Source organism: Cyprinus carpio, chromosome B3, assembly GCF_018340385.1.
Source record: "Cyprinus carpio isolate SPL01 chromosome B3, ASM1834038v1, whole genome shotgun sequence".
Lineage (NCBI taxonomy): Eukaryota > Metazoa > Chordata > Actinopteri > Cypriniformes > Cyprinidae > Cyprinus > Cyprinus carpio.
Window position 1 is genome coordinate 5004570 of NC_056599.1, and position 27936 is coordinate 5032505.

A 27936-nucleotide genomic window follows, 5' to 3' on the forward strand; every position below is an offset into this window, starting at 1 on the left:
AAAACAAAAGAACACTTATTGATAATTCAACTCGGGAAGGAGATTGTCAAATTTGGGACAAGTAACAAAGGTTAATGGTCAAAGAGACACAGCATGGCCATCACATGCAAATCCATGATGGAAAACGAGAAGACAAGAACATAGAAGAAGAAAGTTCAACACTCTTCAGCAATTAAAAACAAGAAGAAATGTTTATCTTGTGTAATTTTTGCTTATTAGTATGGTTGAATTGGATCATCGAAGATCAGTAGCAAATTGGTGAATAAAATTGGATTTAATACATGAAGGATATTTGTATTATTTAACATGTTTAATTATTGCAGCTTTGAGTCATATTCTGAGTTTAACTTTTTTTATTAATTTTGAGGAAAACTAAATCAGATTTTTTTTTGTGAGTGAGATTAATGCATGTTCACATTTATTCTAGAACTAAAGTAACATCTTACTCCCAATTTCTCTCAAAAAGGGGACTGGAGATCTTTCAATCCATAAATGGGGAAAAAAGTACCTGGCATTACTTATTTGAAAAAGTCAGATATTTTCTTGTAAATTAAAAAGTAATCTGATTTTGTAACTCACGTTACTTGTAATGCATTACCTACAACACTGCTAATCACTAATTGTTTATGTCGTTTTTCGGGAGGTGAAACATAGCAAACAACCAAAATAAGACAATGTCTAATTGGTTAAGACACCATTTGACATATGTCTAACAGATTTAGCCTTTTTGCCACAGATTTTTTTTTAATTTATTTTTTGGCTTCGTGCCTTTTTGCCACTGTTTTTTGTGTTCTTTAAAGAGCAGGTCATATGGGTTTCTGAAAAATATATTTTTTGGAGTTTATAATGTAGCTATCCTTAAATGAAAACAATCTGCAAAGTTGTAAATCAAAAAAGTGCATGATAAATAAAGACATAAAGACATTGTCTCTCAAAAGAGAGAGAGTCAGTTCTGAATCGCCTTAACAAACATCATATTTTCAAATCTTTTGCTTGTTACTGGTATACATCACTGGGTAACACATTTGCATAATCCCCACCTGCACGTGAAATATGAACAAAGTCTAACCTGGCCATAAACACTTCCACTAGTTGGACCTGTTTAAGAAGACGCTGTGTTCAAGGATACCACAAAAATAGACACTCACAGACGTTATATTAAAAGTAACGTTACCTCTTCCGTTCAATAAAAGAGGCTTAAGAGCTCCGTTTCTGAGGGGAAAATTGCGTCCGCGTGTTTTTCATAAGCTCTTTTATTTCTGCCTTTCATGAAACCTCAAAACACTCCTGGACATAAACAATGAATGATAAATTTACATTTTTAATCTTTACTTACCATAATGTCTTTCACTCGCTTCTTTCACACTGAGAAAATGGCGGCTTCTAGGATGTGAACGTGATGTGCGTGCTCTCTTTCACATCCGCGTTCCCAACCCAGCGCCGCTGGGTTATAATCAAGACAAAATTTTCAATCCAAACTTGGGTTAAAACAACCCAGCGTCCTACCCAGCAGTCTCAACCCAGCGTTTTTTTTGAGTGTAGCTATTGAATTGTTAGACTTCTGGCTGAGAATCAAACTGTTGCTGAAGCGAAGCTGCTAGTATAACTGTGCTGTTTGCCATCAGTGAGGAACCTCATGACATGAAACTTAATTATTAGAGCATTCCTGATCACTGAGAAAACCTGGGCTTTCCTCTGCAGCGTCTGCTCTCTGTAAACAGGAGGAGAGGAGAAAGACTGCATTCTGTTATTTTGGTCTTGGTTTGAGGAATTAAAGGTGGAGAGACATTGATAAATACACTCCACTCATCTCCAGTGCAGATTCTGGATTGATACTCATTACTCATGTCATGTGTTTGATTCCTGATCAGAAGAGCAGAATGTTGAACTGAAACCCTCTGAGCCGTTCAGTGAGGTTGAGATTCTCATGACTCTAATGGAGAACGCTTGAGAAACTGTATTTCACACAGTTCATCTACTGGGATCAAGAGGAAACAGATGAGATTCTGTTGTTCTGAATTAATTTCCTCAGCTATGTCTCAGATCATCTCTCCAGATCTTCAGAAGTAAAGCTTTATCCTTCATCATCAGGTCAGAGCGCCGCAGCAGAGCGTCCATCACGTGAGAGAGATGCTGCTCCACACTGGAGATCTTATGAGAAACTCAGCGTTCAGGAGAGAAACTGAAGGACGTTCTCCTGCAGAACAAGCTCACCTGCGCAGACACCATACTTCTACATCTGAATATATCACATTTAATATTTAAGTTGCATGTTTATAAATATATTTATTGTGACATTGTATTAATTTCTATAAAACTCATGAAAATCCTTCCAATTCAAATACTGTAAAATGTATTTTACATTTAAAAAGGAAAGGTTTACTAACTAAACAGGCTCCAGCACTGCACTGTAATTATTTTCAAGGACAAATGTGTCAACGTTGGATGAAAAGCATTAGGATGAACACAGCAAACTATATGTGCTATTGTGCACATACAGAGGAAACATTGAGCAAAACTGAGAAATAATCTGTTAAACTTTTTTTGTATTTAACATTTTCATTTCATTGACAATATTATTAAACATGGACCCCTTACTTTCATTAATAAGGCTTATTTCTGCTGTGGTATGCTCGTTTTATAAATTTAAGCTATTAATTTAAATTATAGACAAGCGCAAACTGGGTGCAATCTATGCAAATGTGTCTTTATGTATGGAGAAAAAAGAATGGGAGTAATAACTCTGTCGCTTCAGTTTATAGCGATCGTGTATATATTTGCATACATATTTGGTGCTTTTTGGAAGATCCCGCCTCGCGGCGATGATGTCATCACCAGCGCGCGCTCACTAGTCAGCGTCGAGTCTTCTGAGGAGAGGTGAGCAGTTCACAGTATTTCACATATTTACACAATTTTAAAAAAAACTTTACACAGCATGTTTATGCAACAGTATACGAAGTCGTTTCTGCCTTGTTTTAATCGTGCACGGCGCTGTTTCTGCGTTTGCTAACTTAAAGAAGCATGAGAGGAACACGTGTTTTTGTTTGTTCGTGTGAATGATTGTTTCGATGTCTGGAGTGATCATGTTGCTGTTACTGAATGTCTCGTGGTCTGTGAAAGGAATGAATGCTAACCTATAACAAGTTCACGTTATTTCTCTGTCGTTTATCTTTGGCAGATCAAACTTGTTATAGTCACTTTACATGGTTATAATTTCTTAGGTAAAATTATTTATTGTTGTTTTTGATGTTTTATATTGATTTACGCGGGAAATATTGATTATTTGATTGTATTTGAACAGATTTTTAATATATTATAAATCTCTTCATGTGGCTATGAAATGCATATATTGTGTGAATTGCCACATGAGATTGCAGTATTACTGAGTGAGCATTTTAAACTAATGTGCTCTTTGTATCGACACCATTTCTTTTAATATAGTAATATAATGATCTACAAAGAGGCAATACTCTTTATTTGTGTTTTTGTAAGTAGGCTTTTGCCTTTTCAAATATTTGAATTTAGAGGACATCTTCACCTACAGAAATGCTTAAAATATTTATTTATATATATTTTTTTAAGTAACTGACTATAACATTATTTATTTTTTGGCTTTATTCATTGTTGATTTTGGCGAATCTGCTTCTTTCACTTAGACATTCGTGTCCAGTGAAGCTCCTCCCACAACGATCACATTCAGTAATTCAGCAATAAATGCTAAAGTTAAGACAAGCGTCAAATCATCAGGAAGAGCTGAACTCTGTAAAGACTGAGTTTATTAAAGAGGACAGAGAGAAGATGAGAGATCCAGAACCCTGCAGAATCAAACACACTGAAGATACTCAAGAACTAACAGGTTGGTGGTTATTCTTCATTCTTCATTAATGAGGCTGAAGGTTATAAAGCTTTAGGCAGTTTTAATTCTGGATTTATTGTAATGGGAAAAAAAATCTTTAGAGCTGTTGAATAATCTTGCTGAAGCCTCAAACAATAAGGGACACTTCTATCTCGCAAGGGTCACTGGTTTTATATGCAGCAATATTAGGACTTTTGTCTATGATGCATTTGAGTTATTCTCAGAGGAGCTACAGAGCGCTCAACATGAGCCCAAAGTAATGTCAGAATCAGCACAATCAGTGATTGTTGTTAAATTGCGGGACATGTTAACATGATAAAGCACAACAATCCACACAAAAGATGCTTTTCCCCAGGCTGAGTTGTGTGTGTGTGGTCCAAAACAGACAAGCAAAGTACACTTTGGGCTTCGGGTGCGTCCAAACGATCAAATACACACAAAAATATGTCAAAAGTGCACGACAAGACTCACTTAAACACAGATTCTGTCTTAAGTGAACATGAACACCTGGGAGAAAATCTGATGTGTGTGAATACATGCAGACACCTTCTGAAGTTTGGGCCAGCAATGTTAATCAAACAACAACATCATTCACAGCTCATGGTTGTTTATTACTGCATAGAATTCATTAAAATATAAGTTTGATTTAATTTAGTAAAAGTTGATTTCAACATGCACATACATTTTTTGCCTTTGGTGTTTTTCAGTTGAGAAATAAACAATGCAGTTGCAGTTAATTTCCTTTTATATTTCATCATTGAGGATGTCTTTAAAAACGTCTAAATATATCGTCTCGTGTCTCGTCACACACCTGCAGAACAGTAATGTTAGTAGATCTCCATGAAAAAAAGAAAGCATTATTTTTTTCTGCATTTGTATCTTTGTTTTATTGTATTTGACGGTTTGATTTACTTTGTTTCTTTGTTTGTGTTCTTATTGTATCTTATGTATATAAAACACAAGTCGGGGAAGTTGTGGCCTAGTGGTTAGAGAGTTTGACTCCTAACCCTAAGGTTGTGGGTTCGAGTCTCGGGCCGGTAATACCGCGACTGAGGTGCCCTTGAGCAATGATGCCCACTGCTCAGGGTGTGTTTTTACTGCTGTGTGTGTGCACTTTGGATGGTTTAAATCCAGAGCACTAATTCTGAGTATGGGTCACCATACTTGGCTGCATGTCACTTCACGTCTAAAACACTAAAAATGTGTGCACACTGGTGCATTTACAAATTGATGTTTTATATTAATTTCATTTAATGAAATGTAGTTTACATTTTAGAATATAAACAAATGTTAAAAATAAAATAATCATTCAATAATTATAATAGAGTTAAAGTGTTCTATTAATTTATGTTTTGATTTTAGGTCATATCGTCCAGCCCTATTTTCACTGTTAATATTTATGTCCTTTCACAGTGTTTTTTTTTTAAACGAGTTACTAAAAAAATAACAATTTTTAATTTAATTTCAGAGTCAATTGAAGAAAATGAGCAGAATGAAAAATCAAGTGAAGTTGAGGAGAAAAATCCTGTCAAAACTGGAGAAAAACTCTTGAGCTGCTCTCAAACCAAAGACCCAAAGAAAGATCTAAAGAAAAAAAGAGACAAGGAATCTTTCACCTGCACTCAGTGTGGAAAGAGTTTGACAAGCAAATACAATCTTGAAGTTCACATGAGAATTCACACCGGAGAGAAACCACACACTTGTGATCAGTGCGGGAAGAGCTTCACAGAATCATCAAACCTTAAGCTACACATGAACATCCACACTGGAGGGAAACCACACACGTGTGATCAGTGCGGCAAAACATTTTTGAGAGCTTCATACCTGAAGAATCACCTGAGAGTTCATACAAAGGAGAAGCCACATTCATGTCATTCGTGTGGAAAGAGCTTTTCATTATTACAACATTTAAAAGTACATCAGAAAACACATACCGGTGTGAGAGAGTACATGTGCTTTGAGTGTGAAAAGACTTTTACTTCAGCATACAGTTTAAAACAGCACCAGAGGATTCACACTGGAGAGAAACCTTACAAGTGTTCACACTGTGACAAGAGATTCAGTTATTCATCAAATCTCAAATCACATGAGAGGATTCACTCTGGAGAAAAAACGTACACTTGTGATCAGTGCGGGAAGAGTTTCACACTTAAAGGATGCCTTACGAAACATATTAGAGTTCATACTAGAGAGCAACCGTTCACTTGTGATCATTGTTGGAAGAGTTTCACACAATCATCACACCTTAAGGCACACATGAACATCCACATTAGAGAGAAACTGTACTCATGTGATCAATGCGGCAAAACATTTTTGAGAGCTTCATACCTGAAGAATCACCTGAGAGTTCATACAAAGGAGAAGCCATATTCATGCCATTCGTGTGGAAAGAGCTTTTCACGTCTACAACATTTGAAAGAACATCAGAAAATACATACTGGTGTGAGAGAGTACATGTGCTTTGAGTGTGAAAAGACTTTTACTACAGCAAAGTGTTTAAAACTGCACGAGAGGATCCACACTGGAGAGAAACCTTACAAGTGTTCACACTGTGACAAGAGATTCAGTTATTCATCAAATCTCAAGTCACATGAGAGGATCCACACTGGAGAGAAACCGTATCACTGCACTGCATGTGGGAAGAGTTTCAGTCAATCAACTTCTTTACACAGACATACAAAAAACTATCACAATATGTAGATCATCATCAGATCAGCACTTTCAGATCTGATGCGGCGTCCTCAACAAATGTGACACAATAATGTATCGAGCAATAAAATATCATCTGGATAAATCTGTCCTAACCAGACATTACAAGTGACATGATGAAGAAACATTATCTAAAGTTTTCACAGTGCCTCGCCAAAGAACAATGTCACAGTTTTATTTTTTTATATCATTTTGCTTCATGATATAAATATCATTGTGTTTTCTTGTGAGTTTTATAAGTTATGAGTATACTGTTCAATTGTCTTATAATGCATGTATCTCTTGTACTGTGAGATTCAGATCAACTCAAAGGCTCTATTCAGACGGTAAATGTTTCTCCTGATACCCTGAGATTAAAATAACATGATAATAGATGATGGACTCGTGAAGCAGTGGAAGTTCATTCATAATTTCTGTGATGTGAAGCTCAAGTATGATCTGATGTTGATGTTATGATGATTTGTTTATATATTGCATTATATTTGTCCTGAACTTATAGACATGATCACAGATCCAGCAGAAACTGAATCAGTAGGACTGCTGGATCATTATTCAGAGCTGTCACACGTCTTTACCTGCAGTTCATTAATGCTGAGACAGACAATCTGACAGGACACCTGAAAAGACATGAGAGGATCCACACTGGAGAAAAACACGTGTGATCAGTGCGGGAAGAGTTTTACAATAAAAGGAAACCTTAATAGGCACATGAGAGTTCATACTGGAGAGAAATCATTTACTTGTGATCAATGTGGGAAGAGTTTCACACAATCATCAAACCTTATGGTACACATGGACACAAAGGTTTATTGTTATATCATTTTGCTTCATGATATCATTGTGCATTCTTATGAGTTTCATATTATGTTCAATTGTCTCTATAACCCATATGTATCGTAGTTTGTTTACACTTTCATGAAGAAAAGTAGATTTTTACAAACTGTTCTTGTTCAGGAAGCTGAAGAAGAGGCTGTAACTCTTTTAAGAGACACCTAGCTTTATTGTTAACTTGTTCTTCATTGTTGTTTAAAAAATTATTTCTCCACTTATGATGAATTTTAGAAATGCAGATGCAAGATATACTGTTATGTGGATTTGTAGTTGATTCTTCTGTAAGTATGGATGGCATCTGAACCCGGTATTAAACTAGCTCTGAGGCTAAAATATGAAAAACTGTAGTGTTGATTAGCTCTGATCTGGTGACCGGTTCTGCTTTCAGTACTGGAGAAAAATATGAGAAACCACTTACAGTTTTTTTTATTATTGCTACAGAAAAGTTATCAAGCTGATTGTACCTTTCCAACTGTTTGTATATGCGATAATATCAAGGTGTTTGTCTATAATGTGTTTTTATTATTTGCAATCCAAAAGTGAGATATGTCTTGAACTTTAGGGCTGTGTGATTAATCTAATGTTATTCTCAATTTCGAGTTTGGCTTTAAGGTAAAGCGATATATTGGAGAAAATCTGATGTGTGATTATGCTGGATCTACGCATTAGTTCTTAAAGTGACAGCAGCCTAATAAACCTGTAGCAATCCGTATCATTAATAATTAAAAAACAACAAAAGAAAAAGAGTAAGTCCAATCTTTGCTCTTGACTGAATACCTTAAGTAGATTTTAGAGTAGATCTGCTGAAGTCCAGAATGATCTCTTTTGTTTTGGATGTATTGTTATCAGAGCAGCACAGCTCTAGTTTCTGGACTTCATGTCTGTAGCTGAGTCATGCTCTCCTGAGATAAGTTCAGTCACTGTAACGTCTGCAGATCTGATGATGAATTAGTGTGAGTACAGTCACATGAGTACAGGAGTAGAGTAGAGGACTCAATACACGAGCCAGTGCTGAGCGTGGTGCTGGAGGAGAGCAGTTTGTGACTCTTAGTGAGGAAGACTTTATCCAGGAGTAGATGAAGGAGAGAGGCTGAGTTCATGAATGGTATTGAACACTCAGCTGTAATCTCTGAAGAGCGTTCTTACACAGGTCTCCTGGAGCTGGAGGAGGTTGAGGACAGTGTGAAGGACTGTGCTGATGCTGTCCTCTGTAGATCTGTTTGCTCTGTATGTAAACTGCTGCAGCTCAGGCTGGATTTGATTTACTGTGAGACCAATCTCTCAGAGAACTTCATGATTACTGCTGTTAGTGAAACCGATCTGAAATCATTCACAGTTATTGGTGGCTGCTTCTATAAGAACAGGGATGATGTTCACAGATTTTAAGCAGGATGTGATGATGATGGCTGATTTCAGTGAGAGGATGAAGATCTTTGTGAAGACCCTGGTGAACTGCTTGTACAAGGACCTCCATGTACACAAGAAAGACTTGTCATTCAGCCAGACATTTGGAAGAGTGAATACTGTACACATAATGAAAACATATTCATTTGATTTACGCTTTGATTTTTATACACTGTTATTTTTTAATTATAGATGTTTTTAATACAAAATGTTTCCTTTGTACAGAACTTTACACAGTGTTTTCATATTCAAATGAGATAAACAACATAATAATGCAGCAGAAATCATTTTTATACCTATATATTTTTTCTTGTGAATCCCAACACTCTTTACTGAAAACTGCCCAAATAAACAGGCATTATTAAACAATAATGCAATGAAATTATTTCATATCAATAATATTGTTATTAATATTAAAATAATTATTTATTAATATAATGTATTGTTTGTTTGTTAATATTAATAATACTACTCTTGCTAATATTAATAAAAACAACTAAATTATTCAATAATTTAATTCAGCCACTAAAATAGAGCTTAAAATGAATTATAAACATAAAATGAAAATTTAAAAGATTAAGATTAAATTAAAGTTTTAAAAGTTGTTTTGGTAACTACCCAAAATAAAATAAATTATTTTTATTTCAGTTTAAGTCATTATAATACATCAGATTATTTATAATTATACATATTAAAACTGATGCTAAATATATATTTGTACATTAATAAAAATGACAAAATTGAAAAGGTAAGTCTGATCAAATAAGTAGACTTCCATCTTAGAAACATTGCCAAGCTACGAAACATGTTACCTGTTCCTGATGCAGAAAAGCTAGTTCATGCGTTCATGACCTCTAGACTGGACTATTGTAATTCACTTCTAGGTTTTTGTCATGCATCATCAATAAACAAGCTACAGGTAGTCCAAAATGCAGCGGCTAGAGTCCTTACCAGGTCAAGAAAATATGATCATATTACCCCAATTTTTACAGTCTCTGCACTGGCTACCTATTAATTTCCGTATCAGTTACAAAATATTATTACTTACTTATAAGGCCCTTAATGGCTTAGCTCCTGCGTACCTAACTAGTCCTCTACCACGCTACAATCCATCACGCTCCCTAAGGTCATAAAACGCTGGACTTTTGATAGTACCTAGGATAGCAAAGTCCACTAAAGGAGGTACAGCTTTTTCGCATTTGGCTCCCAAACTCTGGAATAGCCTTCCTGATAATGTTCGGGGTTCAGACACACTTCCTCTGTTTAAATCTCTTCAAATAATGCATCTCATAATTTTGGACTGCAGTTATATCTGATCAAATGCGCATTATTATTCTTTAGCTTGGGTTAAACTAATTAATTTTACTTGGCTGGAACAGCAGCTACGCCAATTATGTCTCTATTTGTTTCTCTGTTTCTGCTGGATTTACATCCCGTGGTAACTAGGATTTACACAAGCTCCAGTCTGGATCCAGAACACCTGAGAAGAGATGATGCCAACCCCTCAGAGGACCTCAGATTATGTTAACCCAGAGACAACATACAGAACTACCACATTTTTCTCTAAGTTTGATTGCAAAATTGCTGTTAATAGTGTTAATCGTCTGTTTGTTTACGTCTTTTATTGATTTTTCTGAACATTTCTGCCATATACACATAAACTGACAGTCACCACTGATTAGCTACTACTAAATATTGTAGAAACTTAATTTTCTGTAAAGTTACTTTGCAATGATTTGTATCGTAAAAAGCGCTATACAAATAAACTTGAAATTGAAATTGAAACTTAAAGGGGTTGTAAAAAAGGCTATGGGTTTCTATTATTCTAACCTCTCTTAAATCTCTCCTTCTACATGTTGAGACCACAGACTGTAACGTCACCTGTAGATTTCTGAAGAGCGTTTTTGAAGCTCAAATAATGTATTATAATAATATGCTTAATAAGCTTATATACATATCTTCAATCTTGTGAGTGCTAGAGTTACATTTGTTGTTATTAGTACGAATTATGTTCCAGTTTGAATCAAGGTTCGCTGCATTTCTTTATATTTAAGGGGTAAACTGTTGTAAACCTAACTCTAGCTTAGACAGAGTGGTGCTACACAAGTGGCATGGCTCTAATAAGGTGTCAAGTTACAGTTGTATAAGATAAGAATTACAGCCTGCCTTGTATTGCTACCTATCTTTTGGCTAATAATGTTCATTTTTAACCATTAAGCTTAATCTATTGTGCTGTTATTGCCAGTTTGTTATAATTTATTTTCACTATTATCACATATATTATGTATATTCATGTTTATGTCACTGTTTTATTTTGTAGAAAACTCACAGCCACAACCACACAGTCTGTTGAGTGGTGACAATAAATGGGTTGTTCTTATAAAACAAGTGCATGTTTGTTTCATCTCTAATTGTCTTTGGTTGGTCAGTACCCTGAGCTGGTAAATAGTTCTATATGGTGAACAGCTACTAAAGCCAACCATTTTTTTTCAGGGGTCCTATTATGCTTTTTCACTTTTTCAACTTTAGTCACTCTGTAATGTTGCTGTTTTAGCATAAACAAGATTTGCAGAATTACAAAGCTCAAAGTTCACTTCAAAACTAGATATTTTATTTAACAGAAAATACTTTGCAAAAACTACAATGAACAACTTGTTTGGACTACAACTCATATTTTCTGGGATTTGTGATATCACAAATTTCGATAAATGGGACGAGACCTGGTTGAGCTGCACTAGAGAAAGCAGCGAGTGTTATATCACTATGTCGAAGACACGCTAGCTTTCCCAAGGCAGAAGAACTTAGAGTGGTTAGAATCATCTGGGTTTATATCATGCTCAAATTTATTTAATTTTGATGCAGTATTTACACTAAAGCTCGCAGGCAGCTATGGTAAGGGGCATGACATTTCCATCACAACACACACTGGCCGAGATAACCAATCACATCACACGCTGGCCCAGCTAACACATTACAACACTCACTGGCCCAGCTAACCAATCACATCACACACTGAGCCTGCTAACCAATCACAACACACACTGAGCCTGCTAACCAATCAGAGCACACACTGGCCCAGCTAACCAATCACATCACACACTGGCCCAGCTAACCCATCACAACACTCACTGGCCCAGCTAACCAATCACATCACACACTGAGCCTGCTAACCAATCACAACACACACTGGCCCAGCTAACCAATCAGAGCACACACTGGCCCAGCTAACCAATCACATCACACACTGGCCCATCTAACACATCACAACACTCACTGGCCCAGCTAACACGTCACAGCACACATTGGCCCAGCTAACCAGTCAGAGCACAGACTGGCCCATCTAACACATCACAACACTTACTGGCCAAGCTAACCAATCAGAGCACACACTGGCCCATCTAACACATCACAACACTCACTGGCCCAGCTAACCAATCAGAGCACAGACTGGCCCGACTAACACATCACAACACTCACTGGCTCAGCTAACACATCACAGCACACACTGGCCCAGCTAACCAATCAGAGCACACACTGGCCCATCTAACACATCACAACACTTGTTTGGACTACAACTCATATTTTCTGGGATTTGTGATATCACAAATTTCGATAAATGGGACGAGACCTGGTTGAGCTGCACTAGAGAAAGCAGCGAGTGTTATATCACTATGTCGAAGACGCTAGCTTTCCCAAGGCAGAAGAACTTAGAGTGGTTAGAATCATCTGGGTTTATATCATGCTCAAATTTATTTAATTTTGATGCAGTATTTACACTAAAGCTCGCAGGCAGCTATGGTAAGGGGCATGACATTTCCATCACAACACACACTGGCCGAGATAACCAATCACATGACACACTGGCCCAGCTAACCCATCACATCACACACTGGCCCAGCTAACCCATCACAACACTCACTGGCCCAGCTAACCAATCACATCACACACTGAGCCTGCTAACCAATCACATCACACACTGGCCCAGCTAACACATTACAACACTCACTGGCCCAGCTAACCAATCACATCACACACTGGCCCAGCTAACCAATCAGAGCACACACTGGCCCAGCTAACCAATCACATCACACACTGGCCCAGCTAACACATTACAACACTCACTGGCCCAGCTAACCCATCACAACACTCACTGGCCCAGCTAACCAATCACATCACACACTGAGCCTGCTAACCAATCACAACACACACTGGCCCAGCTAACCAATCAGAGCACACACTGGCCCAGCTAACCAATCACATCACACACTGGCCCATCTAACACATCACAACACTCACTGGCCCAGCTAACACATCACAGCACACACTGGCCCAGCTAACCAATCAGAGCACAGACTGGCCCAGATAACACATCACAACACTCACTGGCCCAGCTAACACATCACAGCACACACTGGCACAGATAAACAATCAGAGAAAAAAATGGCCCATCTAACACATCACAACACTCACTGGCCCAGCTAACCAATCAGAGCACACACTGGCCCATCTAACACATCACAACACTCACTGGCCCAGCTAACCAATCAGAGCACAGACTGGCCCGAATAACACATCACAACACTCACTGGCCCAGCTAACACATCACAGCACACACTGGCCCAGCTAACCAATCAGAGCACACACTGGCCCATCTAACACATCACAACACTCACTGGCCCAGCTAACACATCACAGCACACACTGGTCCAGCTAACCAATCACATCACACACTGGCCGAGATAACCAATCACAACACACACTGGCCCAGCTAACACATCACAGCACACACTGGCCCAGCTAACCAATCACAGCACACACTGGCCGAGATAACCAATCACAACACACACTGGCTCAGCTAAAACACACACTGGCCCAGCTAACCAATCAAAGCACACACTGGCCCAGTTAACCAATCACACAACACTTCATATTTCAGAAGACAGGCCTTCATTTGATACAGGATCTATTCCAGCCATTCATGCCAGACTGGTGAGAGAAGTTTTGTAATAATGTAAAATAAGTGAACAATAATGTTTTTCGAACAACCTAGTATGAGAGCCTGTTCTAGTACACCCCCAAAACAAAATCAAGACTTTGTAAAAGAGCATAATGGACCCCTTCAAAAGCACTGAATTCATGTGTGTTTCTAAAAGCAGGGCCGGATTTACCTCTTATCATCACATAGAGGCAAAACTCATTTTTGTTTATGGCAGGCTCAGTTTGTAAATGTAAGCCATTAATTTAAATTACAGACAAGTGCAAACTCTGTGCTTAATGCAAATGTAATTGGCTTCATTTAGAAAATTAGGTGATTATGTTCGCCCATCTATGCAAATGTCTGTGTATGGAAACAAAAGAATGAGGTGTCTGTCACGTCAGTTTATAGCGATATATATTAGCAAAGACACTGATAAATACACCACATCTTCATCTTTGAAAATATCTCCAGCTTTTGGTTTTATTTCTCATCAAACACAAAACAACTTATATCAGATGATAGCGGCAGGAAATATTCTTTATATTGTGTTTATTTAGATCCATTTATTTGTATTAAACACCAAGCTGACGGAAGGAAAGTATTTTAAAATAAGACACAATTAGACAAGTAGTAAATTTTAAGTAAATATTTATTTATCCATTCATTCAGCAATGGATGTAGTGCTGGATTCTGCTCGGACGCGCAGACAGTAATGCCCTACACCCTTCAAATAACTCACTTAAAGGGCTCTGCCCTTCAAAGGGAGTAGGGCATAGGGATCCTCACTTCCGTTCGGTGTTCGCCCCAAATGACGACGAACTGGCGACGGTCTCACAACGTTCTGTTTTAGCTGCGTCCTCTCGCCGCTACACTCCAGTCCAGCGGGTGGCGCTAAACACATACGTTTGTTTGACAAACACCATTAAACCTCAGAGGAAGAAGACTAGTTTAACCGCGCTCTCTGTTGTTTTGTCGTGATGCTGGTTTAATACAAACGGTTAGACATGTTTCTTAGAGAAAATACAGTTTTCGAATCAGGTCAATAAATACCCGTAATATTCTCGTCCTCACAGTCGTGACTAAGTGTTGAAGCACTTCTTCTGATCTTGAGGAGTATCATCTGAACTGAGATCTACTACTGTGAAGATGGAGTTTGTTAAAGAAGAGAGTGAAGAGAACACGAGTGAACCAGAAACCTGGAGAATAAAACACGAGGAACCAGAAACCTGGAGAATAAAACACGAGGAACCAGAAACCTGGAGAATAAAACACGAGGAACCAGAAACCTGCATATCTCACGAGGAACAAGGAGGTTGGTGTTTATTCTTCATTCATCTTTAATGAATATTAGTGGTACATCATGGATCCGGCGTTTTGGGAGCGTGAAACAGATATTTTTTTTTTAAACCGGGTCCCAAAGTGGATAAATTTGAAAATGTCGCCTTTGCATTTTTGTGTGGACAGTGAATTCGTATATTTTCTGAAACGGTGAGGTCATCAGCCCACGTCACGTCAACAAAAAACATGATCAAACACTAAACGATTGTCTTTTTATTAACTAACATTAACACTGATTAATAAATGTATTGTTGCACGTTCGTTTGTATACCACACGCAAGGTTTAAGTGCGTAGTCCAATTCTTCTTCTCCGTTTTTATTGTATCTCTGTGGCAGAATTATAGCGGCACATGCTGGTCTTGCATGTATACTACATCGTTTTGTGGTTTTGTGTGGACGCAGATATTTCTTGAGACAAGAAAAAAAAGATTGGGAAAGCTCTGGCTTTGTGTGAACGTAGCTGTGACGATAACCGCATTACCGCATAACTGCGGTAATTAGTTGCCAACCGCGGTGCTGAAGTCATCACCATCACCGCACTTTTTTTTTTTTGCTAGTGAAAATTATATGAATGCTTATCAAGAGCATGGTCACAGAAAACAACAGAGAACAAAACAGTGTTGAATGAAGTAGATTGGATTCCTGCACAGGTCTCAAATATAGGCCCTAGCCCAGGGGTCGGGAACCTATGGCTCGCGAGCTGCACCTGGCTCTTTGACAAAAATCATGTGGCTCACCAGATCTCTACCAACAAATGATCCATTACAAAAAATAATACATCACTAGAGATTGGCGATTAATTTGTCGCAGAGCCTACATAAGCTACAGATAATAGGTAATTTCGCTTTTTCCACGCAGCTTTCAGCGGGTGAGACTGTTAGTGTTAATAAAGGAATGTGAATGAATGAGACATTAAAGAAAGGGGAAATGCTTGATATTAAAAAGACAGACAGAATTAATTAAACTCAAAGCCGCGAAACAGAACTCAATCCGCTTATGCCAGTTCCTTGTTTATTACTTAATAGCCCTTTTATTAAGTTTGACTTTCACCACGGATCCATTTGCAGTCATCACAGTTCACATCAGGGGTGTAGCAACCGGGGTGGGGGGACACGTCCCCCGCACTTTTAGAAACAGGTGATTCTGAACCCTGCTATTTTTTTTTTTTTTTTTTTTTGGATCCAGCAAAGAATATTTCCGGCAGTGTTCTCTGATCTGTTACTTAGATTTGAGTGAACTAACATTCAGCCAGTCACAGAGCGAATCATCTCTTGGGCGCGTCTTTTGTTGCCTATGTGCTGCTCGCGAAGTAGAATTATCCTTTCACAATAAATCAAATTTGTTTTGCACCGAATATCTTAAAATACTTTAACAAATTTTATTCTTTTAATTCATTACTGCTACTTTATGTCCTAACTGGTCTGTAGTAAAGTTTTTGAACAGTAAGCTTGTTAATGTTGTTTTTAAAAGAAGTCTCTTCTGTTCTCCAAGCCTGCAATTATCTGATCCAAAGTACAGCAAAACAGTAAAATTTTGAAAAATTGTTACTAACCTATTTAAAATGACTGTTTTCTATTTGAATATATTTCAAAATGTAATTTGAGATTTCAAAGCTGAAATTTTAGCATCATTACTCCAGTCACACAATCCGTCAGAAATCATTCTGATTTGCTGCTCAAAAAACACTTATGATGATTTTGAAAACAGCTGAGTAGATTTTTTTCAAACAGGTGTGCTGATTAAGGTTAAAAATATAACAGCATTTATCTGAAATAGAAATCTTTTGTGAAATTATGTCTTTATCATCACTTTTGATCAATTTAAAGCATTCTTGCTAAATAAAAGTATTAATTTCTATAATTTCTTTTCCAAAAAAAAATAAAAGTTATACTGACTCTAAGCTTTTGAATGATATAGTGTATAAAGTTGCAAAAGCTTTTTATTTCACAAATGCTGATCTTTGGATCCTTCTATTCATCGAAGAATACTGAAAAATAAACGTACTCATCTGTTTTAAATATTGATAATCAGCAAATCAGCATATTAGAATGATTTCTGAAGGATGTGACACTGAAGACTGGAGTAATGATGCTGAAAATTCACCTTTGATCACAGGAATAAATTACAGTTTAAATTTATAGTTATTTTAAATGGTAAAAATATTTCACAATATTACTGCTGTTGCTGTACTTTGGATCAAATAAATGCAGGCTTGGTGAGCAGAAGACACTTCTTTAAAAACATTAAAAATCTTACTGTTCAAAAACTGTTGACTGGTAGGCTATATACTGTAGATTACAGAAATGTTATATTGTAATGTTTTACATATACACACACACACATATATATATATATGTCTCCTGTGTTGTTTATACTGTTTTGTCAGTTAGAAATGCTTACATTAAACCCTTCATAAATGTTTGTCATTTGGCAGTTATATTAATTTACTCAATTATTATAAACTGAAAAAGAGCAGACAGATTTTCCAATCCTATTACTAAATGAACAATACTATTGGTTAGTTCTAAACGAACAAATATTTATTAAAGAGACATCCTCAGTTTCTGTAAATCTATTTTGAAACAGTATACATTATCAAAAAGCCCTGTCAGTGTTCACAATATTAATTTGATTTGACATGACAGGTGTTCATAAGCAGCTCCATAGAGCCTATTACAATTTTGTTGTTTAAACATTCATTTTTGCTGTGCTATTTCTTTTAATTAAAACCTCTTGTTACGGTATTCCTCCAATGGGTTAGCCAGCAGATCCAAAAGTTTTTGTTCAACTTATCTCTGTTCTACATAAACCAAACTATTGCGTCACTCAGACCTTGAGGACCCACAAAGCCTTACAGCTCCTTTTGCTTTTAACCTGTAAGGATCCACCCGCCAGCCCAAAAAGCGGAATCCAGCGGCCTGGTCGAAGGTTTAATGCGTATTCGGTCTTTTATTTGCGCTTCTGAATTTATCAGGATTTAGTTTGAATTTTAGTCTAGCTCCATGTTTAATCTGACTCCAATTTCACGTGATCGTTAAATTTAGGCAATATTTCTATCAAAAGCTGATCACAGATATCGATTGTTTATTAATTTAGATATTTGAGTATTCTGAAAATCCCATACTTTCAATTATTCGTTCATTGCAGACCCGATATCGCTTTAGAAGTAACATTTCGGCCGATTGAATGCTCTTCCCGGACACAAACTCGTCAGTCTGATCTTAAACATTGGATGCAGGGTAAATATCTACCTTTAAGTCGGTCGCACCCTGCTTACTCGTACAAAAAGTATAGTTTTTATATATTTACGAAAACTGCAACTTATTTAAGACAGTGATAGTCAGAAATCGAAATGGACTCAATTGATGTGCCCCATGCTCCATCTATTAAACCTTTCGTATGAACAATCCTGAACACAGATTTGAGGTAATACCTTTGCTTTAATCTACTAGTAATAATGAATTAAGAATAATGCAGAATAAATCAAATATAACAATTTATTATCAGTCAGGTAAAATTGTATCATGCCAATTACATAATGAAAATAATTAGAAGCCAATTTAGAAAGGATAGTGTAATTGTAAATCACATTGTAGTTGTGTTGCAACTTTGCTCCTGCACAAAGACACTGTAGCCATATTGGGAACGGCCAAGTGATCCATGCAGGAGGCACACAAATTTAACAGTCACACATGTAACAGTTATCCTAATTTAAGACACATGGTCTAAAATGCATAGCAAAGCACTCAGGTGTTTTAGAGAATAAACTTAACTAGCCAATGTGTACATGTAGTAGCACAAACAACTATACAGTGTGCTCTGTAGGCACAATGTGTTTAACACAATTACATAATAGTATACCTGACTTCAGGAAGACACATAGTATGGAGCATATGAAATACACTCCACACTACGGGCTTTCTGGCAACAGAATCGCGCAGTAGTGTTTTGTCACTTCCCTTAAATACTCAGACCAGACAACAAATAATCTTCAAATCAGCTGTAAAAACATAAAAGACCTTTTGGTTTTTTTAGGTTCCCGTGATCACATCAGGGTCACACCTGGTTGGAGATAAACATTCTCACAGACCCCTAAAGGGGGACACACACCCTCCTCAGCAGAACACAATTCTACAAAAGTTTTCAATCTTTCTTATAATACAAGTGACTACTGTGAAATTGAGACCAATTTACCAATCGCACAGAGACCTTTAAAATGATACCAAACATGAAAAGTTTACAATCATGAATCCTGAAGATATAGTAAATGTTTTATGTGAGTGTAACAGTTTTTAGTTGCCTGGACCATGTGCCCTGGGGGGACGGAGGGGTGAAGTTACCAATGAGCAAATGGTCTTTCTTCCAGATCTTCCTGTCTGTTTGTTTGCCCAATTGTTTTGGTGCATCTGCATTTGCAATGCGAGAATTCCTGAAAGTCTGGCTTCACAAAGAATTCATTTCATAAGGAAATAATTTCACTCCTTACAAACCCATATTACATGAACTGTATTCACTCCTTGGTCTTCACACCAGCCTTTCTGTATGTGAGGGTGCTCTCTGGATAATTTGGTTAGTGATTTAGCCAATCTGTCACTGCTTCTCTGCCGTCAAGTCTAAAATATTTACCTTTACCATTCGAACAACAAAGTGTTAACTGGTTAAAATTTAGACCCTCAGTTGAATTTAGGCATGGATTTTAAACCCATTATGGACGGCAATCCTAAATTTCACAAATCCAAATCATATAAACACTCTTAAGCATAATAATCCAGAGAGTGATTCAAATCAGCATCATAAAGGCCAACATAAGTCATTATTACCAGTAGCAGACAGAGCTGGATAACCAATCCACTTACAGCTCGTCCCATGTTCAGTATTCTCTTTTCATTAGATTCACTCAGAATTATGGACTTCTGTAAAATTTCACTTAACACATCTGTAATGATAAAACACTCATTCCAGAGGTTACTGACACAATATACACAAAACAGAAACAGAATTGTCCCCCAAAATATATCATCCTCACGCACGCACATACTAAACACATAAACATTTAACAGCTCATATTCAAGGTTTGCTTTTTGTGTTAAATCGGAAGGATTTAACTTAACATTTTTGTACCTAGTCTCTTGTCTAGTCTCAAAGTTTGCCTGTTCATTAATAATATTTATTTTGAGAAAAATCAGCTGGGTTGTTTTGGTCTTAAAATCAGGGTTCGAAATGAGGGGGGTCTGGGGGGGTTTTGGGGGGTCCCCGACAAATAAATTTTAACATTAAATATGATTGTGAAAATTATAGGTTTTAGTGACGTTTTGTATTTGTAAGAGTAATTAATTTATTTCCTAGCGGGAGGCAGCAATCAGGGCAGCTATTAGCCGAGTGAGTTCCTATACAGCGTCACAGATTGTTGTTGTGGTGCCCCCGCAGACACGTACTAGATAAACGCGGCAAAACGAGACATCACAAAGAGTGAAATCCTGAATGAAAATCCTGGTATCTGCACCTACGGAGCCGGCCACGTCACCTGTTTGAGATAAAAAAAAAAATCAATCCGTGGCGAAGGTTTTGCAACCCGTCCCCTCAGTTTATAAACCGTGCTCACAAATTCTTTAACTGTTCTCTCGGTTTAACAACTCGTGCCCACGGATTAATAAACCGTACCCATGAATTTCCAATCCGTGCGCTCAGATTTTGTAAACCGTACCTTCGGTTTTTTAACCAGTTTTATTGAATATTATTATGTGGAATAGGCCTACAGCAAAGTGTCTTAAGTGATTCTCTATCAATTGTAGTACAAGGTGAAATACAATGATTTAATAAGAAAGATGTGCGTCAAAATCTTGTTTAATTTGTGATGATCTTAGAACTTGATTATTATTGTACAATAAACTTGGCATTGTGACTGACACTGGAGTAATTTGTTCCTATTTTGTAAGTCGTTTTGGATAAAAGTTTCTTATGTATAATCTGTATAATAATATATAATAATAATAATAATAATAATAATAATAATAATAATAATAATAGTTATTTTTATTATTATTATTTAGGCTAAATAAATGAGTGCACTTAAGACAGTATAAATGTTTGCCATAAAATAATTCATGAATGCTTTATTTTTAAATAACTTTAACAGTTTTGGAAATGTGTTTGTGTACTATTCATTCTTAACATGAAGACTTATTTAGGTGATTTTATATATAGGCTACTAGCTACTAGCTTTTTTACTAGAGTTAGATGCACGCTTCACTGTTAATTTTGTTATTAAATAATTAGGCCTATTATAACATTGCTTTTTACCATTGTTTTTTTTTCAGGGAATTTTCTATTATTTTTTTTGGATTTTTTTTTAGTTTATTTTATATATGGTTTGTTTTATTGTACTATTGGTGATTAATGTAAAATGAACGCTAAAAAGACTATTTTGTGAGTGCGGATCATGGTCTCATAGGATACTATGAAAAATAATGTTTAATAAACAGAAATGAATTTGCCGGTGGGGGCGGAGCCACAAATCCGTGAGTTACAAATCCGTGGGAACGGATTGCGAAAGCGTGCACAGAGATTATGAATTCGTGGGTACGGTTTATTAAACCGAGGGAACAGTTTAAGAATTCATGAGCACGGTTTATAAACTGAGGGGATGGATTGCAAAACCGTAACCACGGATTGATTTTTTTTTTTTTCTCCTACAGGTGAAGTCCCGCGGGCTCCGTAGTACGTGCATCAAATTCTCATCAAATACTGCTTAAAAAACTCCCTGTCAATACAGAACGCTGTAGCCTATTTTGCTGTCAATACTGCCAACGTTGTCTTTGCTGTATCAGAAGGCTATATATTTATGTTAAACATCCAAATGTAGACTGGTCTGTCTGTCGGCGCACAGAGCCACGCAGTCGCAGACAGCACGTGAAGTTCGTGAACACCGAATTCCCTTGTCTTTCTTATCTATTTGTGCTTAAACGAAAAAAATAAAAAAAAATAACGGTGTGCTCGATTAAAAAAAAGTCAAAGTTCCCGTCTCAACGAGTTTCCACGTAAACGCAGTCAGAGAAAGAAAACGGATGCGTGTCATTACCGGTATTAGATACATGCATTTGTCTTAAAGGGACAGCAACCCAATATACCTGCAGCTGTTTGGGTCACTTTGCTGTAACTCTGTTTCTCCAGAGTTAGAGGGTTACCTGTTAGATTATAGCCACTTCTCCAGACACCACTACAATACTGGGCCTAGCCCAAACCATGAAAAACATCCCAAGACCATTATCCCACCTTCAACATTGGTCAATATAATTTTGCCTACAGTACTGTAGGCAAAATTATATTGACCAATGTTGAAGGTGGGATAATGTGTAGCATGGTAGTCTTCAGAACCTCTAATAATTAAATTTTAGGGGACCCCCCAAGAGTCCTATGTCATTTCGAACCATGCTTAAAATCATTGCTTCGTTTGGGTTACTCTTGCTTATCAGGCTGATAAGAGAAGAAGAGCACCATCCCCGGCTCCACTCTCTTACTGTGCAAAATATCTTTTGACAGTTTCACCAAACTTTCTCAGTGTCTATGATTTGACTGAAACACTGTGCTTTACTATAAACAGCTTATCACTTAAAACACAGGCTCAGATAACAGCATTTTAGGTGACTTTGAATGAGAGAGAGAATTCTGAGGGATTCATGACTGGTAGTAATAGGGCTGTGCGATTAATCGAATCGCAATCGCGATTTGCGACGTTGCGATTTGCAAAACGCAAAAGCCTGGGATGTGGACGCGATATTACTCTCTTCTAGAGCATATGCATGACTGCCTGCCTTGAGTGACAGTCTTACTAACCAATAAATTGAGTGCACATCTGTTCTCCGCAATCAGCTCTGCTCTAGCCAACTGCGTAAACGCCCACCATTAAAAAAAAAAAACACAAAGCGGGAGAGAGACAGAGTGGGATTATGGTGTCTACAGGGTCAGATCGATAGTTAGACAAATTAAAACTAAAGAAAAACGTATGTAATGTAAGCTTCGAAATGACAGACAACGAACAAAAAAGGTAATTTGCAAGAGCTGCGTAACAATGCATATCAAGAGCTCCCTTATCGGTTCTGTTTTCAGTACTGGAGAATAAAAGATACATTCTTAGATGTTTTTGTTAGTATATGAAGGTTTTCTTTTTCGTTTTTTTTTTTAGTAATGTTAATTTGAAATAAGTTTATATTGCATGTTCGCTATTCACAATTCAGAAGACCGCACACACAGCCATGTCTGTGAATGCTTCTCATTCTCGCTCCTCTCTTCCCCACGTGACGCGAATCCCGAGTCACGCACGAGCTGTTCACACTCGCCGCACTCACGCAGCCTGTTTCGTAACGAACGGTTATAATCGCGCGCGGATCTACACCGAAAATCTCCACGAGCGCATCTGGCAGTCTGGATGAGGCTTGACGCACGTGTGCAACCTGCGTCAACTCGTGCCTGACTCCGCGTTTAAAAGGAATGTAAATTCAGTCTAACTGCTTGCTAATTTCACTTGAATGAAATGAAACATTCAGCACATTTTCCACTTGTTCTTAAAACCCCAAATACAATGTAACATATGCAATACTTTAAAAATTGACTAAAGAAATAGTTATTTATTTATAAAAAAAGAAACAATTTTTTCCAGTGAAATTCAGTAATTAAGTTAATTCTGTAAAAGTAGTTATACCATTATAATCTTGCCTGCTGAAAAAAAAATATATATATAGAACCCCTCCCAAAATTTCTGGGTTATAATGGGAATTGTATTGGTTTTAATGTACACTATAATGGTGTCTATTTGATGGATTCTGTTGGTGGGATGTAATATGGCATAATATTGGTGGGATGTAATATGTAATATTGGTTTAATGGAAACTGTAAGAATTTCTTTTTTTTTTTTTTTTTTTTTTTCTGTATTTTTTTGATACTCATACTGTGCTGCACATTAATGATAATACTGAGCTGGAGCTTGACTTTGCAAATTTAAAATCACAAATCAAATCGCAATCGCAATATCTGTCAAAAAAATCGCAATTAGATATTTTCCCCATATCGCACAGCCCTAGGTAGTAATGCGTTTTCATTCATTTTTAACATAATTTCATCATACTATCATTTTACTCTAGCCCAGCTTAAAACTTGTCAGAAATGACATGCACTTTTTATTTGTATTTTACTTTATTTTTGCAACTCAAATGTTTCTCAAAGTTCTTTGCAGTCCTTGTCATTACTTTTAAATCAACTTGTATGTATTCATTCACTTAATTCTGGCCATGGCTTTGGAATTTTAACAATGGTTTTAAATCTGTCAGGTGATATCTTACCCAGATATGTTACTTCGGGTCATGCTAGCTGTGGTTTCTTTAAATTAACTTTGAAACCCCCATTTATGTTACTTGTTTACAACATTATAATCTCATATGCAAACTATAATTTTTCACTGCAAATGGGAAATTCTCCACTCAGAACATGTCTGTTACTTTTACAGCTTAAACCAGAGTCATGGTGGGGCTAGCATGAGATTGCAGTCAAAGCAATCTTATCTTTTAAAGCAAAACATAAGCTTCTAAGTTTTTCCAAAATGCTACTGCCAATTTGTATGCCTACGGTCTTTTCACCAACCCAGAATTCTGTTCAATATGCCTTGTCAGGACCTTCAACAATTTTATAGGAACTAGAACAGATCTTATGATATCATTCTTTGTCATTTAAACCTTCTATGCGCATCACTCCGTTACTTCTGGGATTATTTTTAACAAATAGGCACATATATTTAGAAATTTTTATCTCTCTGGTTCTTTCTTTGTTTAAAGCCAATCAAGTTTTTGTTTTAACTTTCCAATCTGAAGCAAAGCCCAGACTGACCATTCTTTCAATGAATTCAGGGAATATTTTTAAAGTCAGAGCTTCAGAGCCGAGCTGATTTCTATCAGGGCTGAGCAAGTTACCTAATTTGTCAGTCATATTTCTATCATAAACCAAAAAGAGTTTGAGGCGGCGATCTTACCAACAGCACTTGACTTCTGCGTGATGAAACTGCAGAGTATATTCCAGAATTTCCATATACTGGTCCAATCCAATTAGGGTCATGAATACAAAATTTTAGCTCTTTCGGGATTGTTCCTGATGCATCCCAGATCAATCAGTCCTTTCCCTTAACCTATATATCTATCTGTATATGTGCATATAGATTATCACTATCTATTTTTAACTCTAATTTTGGGGTATTCTGTTCCCTAACCACTGACCTGACCGATTCACTAAAGAACGGGGTACCCCTGTCTGTAATGGGTGGTCGAGAGTTGGAAGAGCGATTTACGACTAGAACCCCCGTCTAGCGTCTTCAGTATTTTCCAATACCCTTATTATGGCTCTCCCGGCCATAAATGCACTTTGCCTTGGCTCTCAGTGCTTAACCAGCACTGCCTTTTACGGCTTAACGTGCCCTTTGGCTCTCGGTGCTTAACCAGCACTGCCCTTTATGGGTTCTCGTGCCTTTTAAGAATGCGTTTTTGTCCTCGGACTGTGCACACCTTTCAAATTCACGTCTCTCTCTTAGACCTATAGGTGTGCACTTGTACACCTGTAACTGTACACATCTCTAAATATAATCTCTTTCTAAGACCTACCGATGTGCACTTGTACACCTTTTACTCACAAGGTTACTTCGTTTACAGGTGTACCGTAACTACGACACCAGTTTACCTGCTCCACCCAGGAGCCGGTGTCTAACACCAGTATACCTACTTCCCCCTAGAAGCCCGGTGTTTAACTCACGTCTGAGTGAGTTTACCGTCCTTCCTTCTCTCGACCCCCTCCACTTACAGACAGTCCCTAACCAGCGATATTAAATATAAAATCTTTCCTACCTTGGTTTGTTGATTGATCAGGGATGTCACCAAAGAACAACTGTCCGCATTCTCCACCATTTAACTGTAGGGGAATATACAGTTAAAACCCAAGGACCAGATATGATGAATGAAGACCAGGAGTCAGAGATGCGTTCAATTAAAGAAAAATTTACTGAAGAACATGGTTTGCAGTTTCATCAGCAGAAGTCAGCTTCAGTACTCTCGAAGTTCGTAGGCCGCTCTGCGTACAATTCAAAATCAACAACAATTATACCCAGACAGAGGATACTAATTGTGTCAATGCATAAGTCGACAAAATTCTGGTTTGTTCCAAAACCTAGATAAACTTTCCACAGACATATATCTGATACACTGGACATTGGAAGTTGGACATTTGTCCTGGGACTGTCTGAGCTTCTCCCTGTACAGACAGATACTAACACACATATGCAGAAAACTTATCAGAACTTCAAGGCCGCCTAGCCCTAGCTAGAATTTTATCAGTATGGTTCGTTACACACACACTATGAAGTCATCATCTTAGAGAGTAGAAGTACAGCATAAAGCAGGATTCTTCAATATCTCATAAGCGCACATAAGGTTACATATTTAACTCTTGCCATAACTTGATTAATAGTCATTCAAGAAATAATGTAAACATATAATTAATATCAATATGAAGGATATGACAACTCTGCATTCACTCCTTCAATATACACTGAACAAAATTATAAACATAACACTTTTGTTTTTTGCCCCCATTTTTCATGAGCTGAACTCAAAGATCTAATACTTTTTCTGTGTACACAAAAGGCCTATTTCTCTCAAATATTGTTCACAAATCTCTCAAAATCTGTGTTAGTGAGCACTTCTCCTTTGCCGAGATAATCCATCCACCTCACAGGTGAGGCATATCAAGATGCTGATTAGACAGCATGATTATAGCAAATGTGTGCCTTAGGCTGGCCACAATAAAAGGCCACTCTAAAATTGCAGTTTTATCACACAGCACAATACCACAGATGTCACAAGTTTTGAGGGAGTGTGCAATTGGCATGCTGACTGCAGGAATGTCCACCAGAGCTGTTGCCCGTGAATTGAATGTTAATTTCTCTACCATAAGCCGTCTCCAAAGGCGTTTCAGAGAATTTGGCAGGACATCCAACTGGCCTCACGACCACAGACCATGTGTAACCACACCTGCCCAGGACCTCCACATCCAGCATCTTCACCGCCAAGATCATCTGAGACAGCCACCCAGACAGCTGCTACAACTATCGGTTTGCATAACCAACGAATTTCTGCACAAACTGTCAGAAACCGTCTCAGCGAAGCTCATCTGCATGCTTGTCATCCTCATCGGGGTCTCAACCTGACTGCAGTTCATCGTCGTAACCGACTTGAGTAAGCAAATGCTCACATTTGATGGCATCTGGCACTTTGGAGAGGTGTTCTCTTCACGCATGAATCCAGGTTTTCACTGTATATCTGATGGCAGACAGCATGTATGTCATCGTGTGGTTGAGTGGTTTGCTGATGTCAACATTGTGGATCAAGTGGCGGTGGGGTTATGGTATGGGCAGGTGTATGTTACGGACAACGAACACGGGTGCATTTTATTGATTGCATTTTGAATGCACAGAGATAACGTGACGAGATCCTGGGGCCCATTATTGTGCCATTAATCCACGACCTTCACCTCATGTTGCAGCATGATAATGCACAGCCCCATGTTGCAAGGATCTGAACACAATTTCTGGAAGCTGAAAAGCATGTTTGGGATGCCCTGGATCGGCGTATATGACAGTGTGTTCAAGTTCCTGCCAGTATCCAGCAACTTCACACTGCCCAGTGGACCAACATCCCACATCCCACAATCAACAACCTGATCAACTCTATGCGAAGGAGATGTGTTGCACTGCGTGAGGCAAATGGTGGTCACACCAGATGCTGACTGG

At 37.6% G+C, this 27936-nt stretch overlaps 2 protein-coding genes across 3 annotated transcripts in view; both read left to right on the top strand.

Moving 5' to 3' along the window:
• The first annotated feature begins 1790 nt into the window (after nucleotides 1–1790).
• Nucleotides 1791–9149, top strand: LOC109098713 (zinc finger protein 501-like). Its single transcript, XM_042721219.1, has 3 exons — nucleotides 1791–2877; nucleotides 3657–3856; nucleotides 5325–9149. The coding sequence occupies exons 2-3, from the start codon at nucleotides 3715–3717 to the stop codon at nucleotides 6554–6556; spliced, it is 1374 nt and encodes a 457-aa protein (XP_042577153.1). The 5' UTR covers nucleotides 1791–2877; nucleotides 3657–3714; the 3' UTR covers nucleotides 6557–9149.
• Nucleotides 9150–14426: 5277 nt separating this feature from the next.
• The window catches only part of LOC109074666 (zinc finger protein 883-like), a 30792-nt gene continuing 17282 nt past the window's right edge, over nucleotides 14427–27936 (top strand). Inside the window, exon 1 of one of the 2 annotated variants that reach the window (XM_042721194.1) lies at nucleotides 14427–15090. In XM_042721194.1, coding sequence (XP_042577128.1) covers nucleotides 14925–15090 — 166 coding nt within the window. In that variant the 5' untranslated portion in view covers nucleotides 14427–14924. The remainder of the gene's footprint in view (nucleotides 15091–27936) is intronic. The other variant, XM_042721193.1, reaches the window with a different exon arrangement.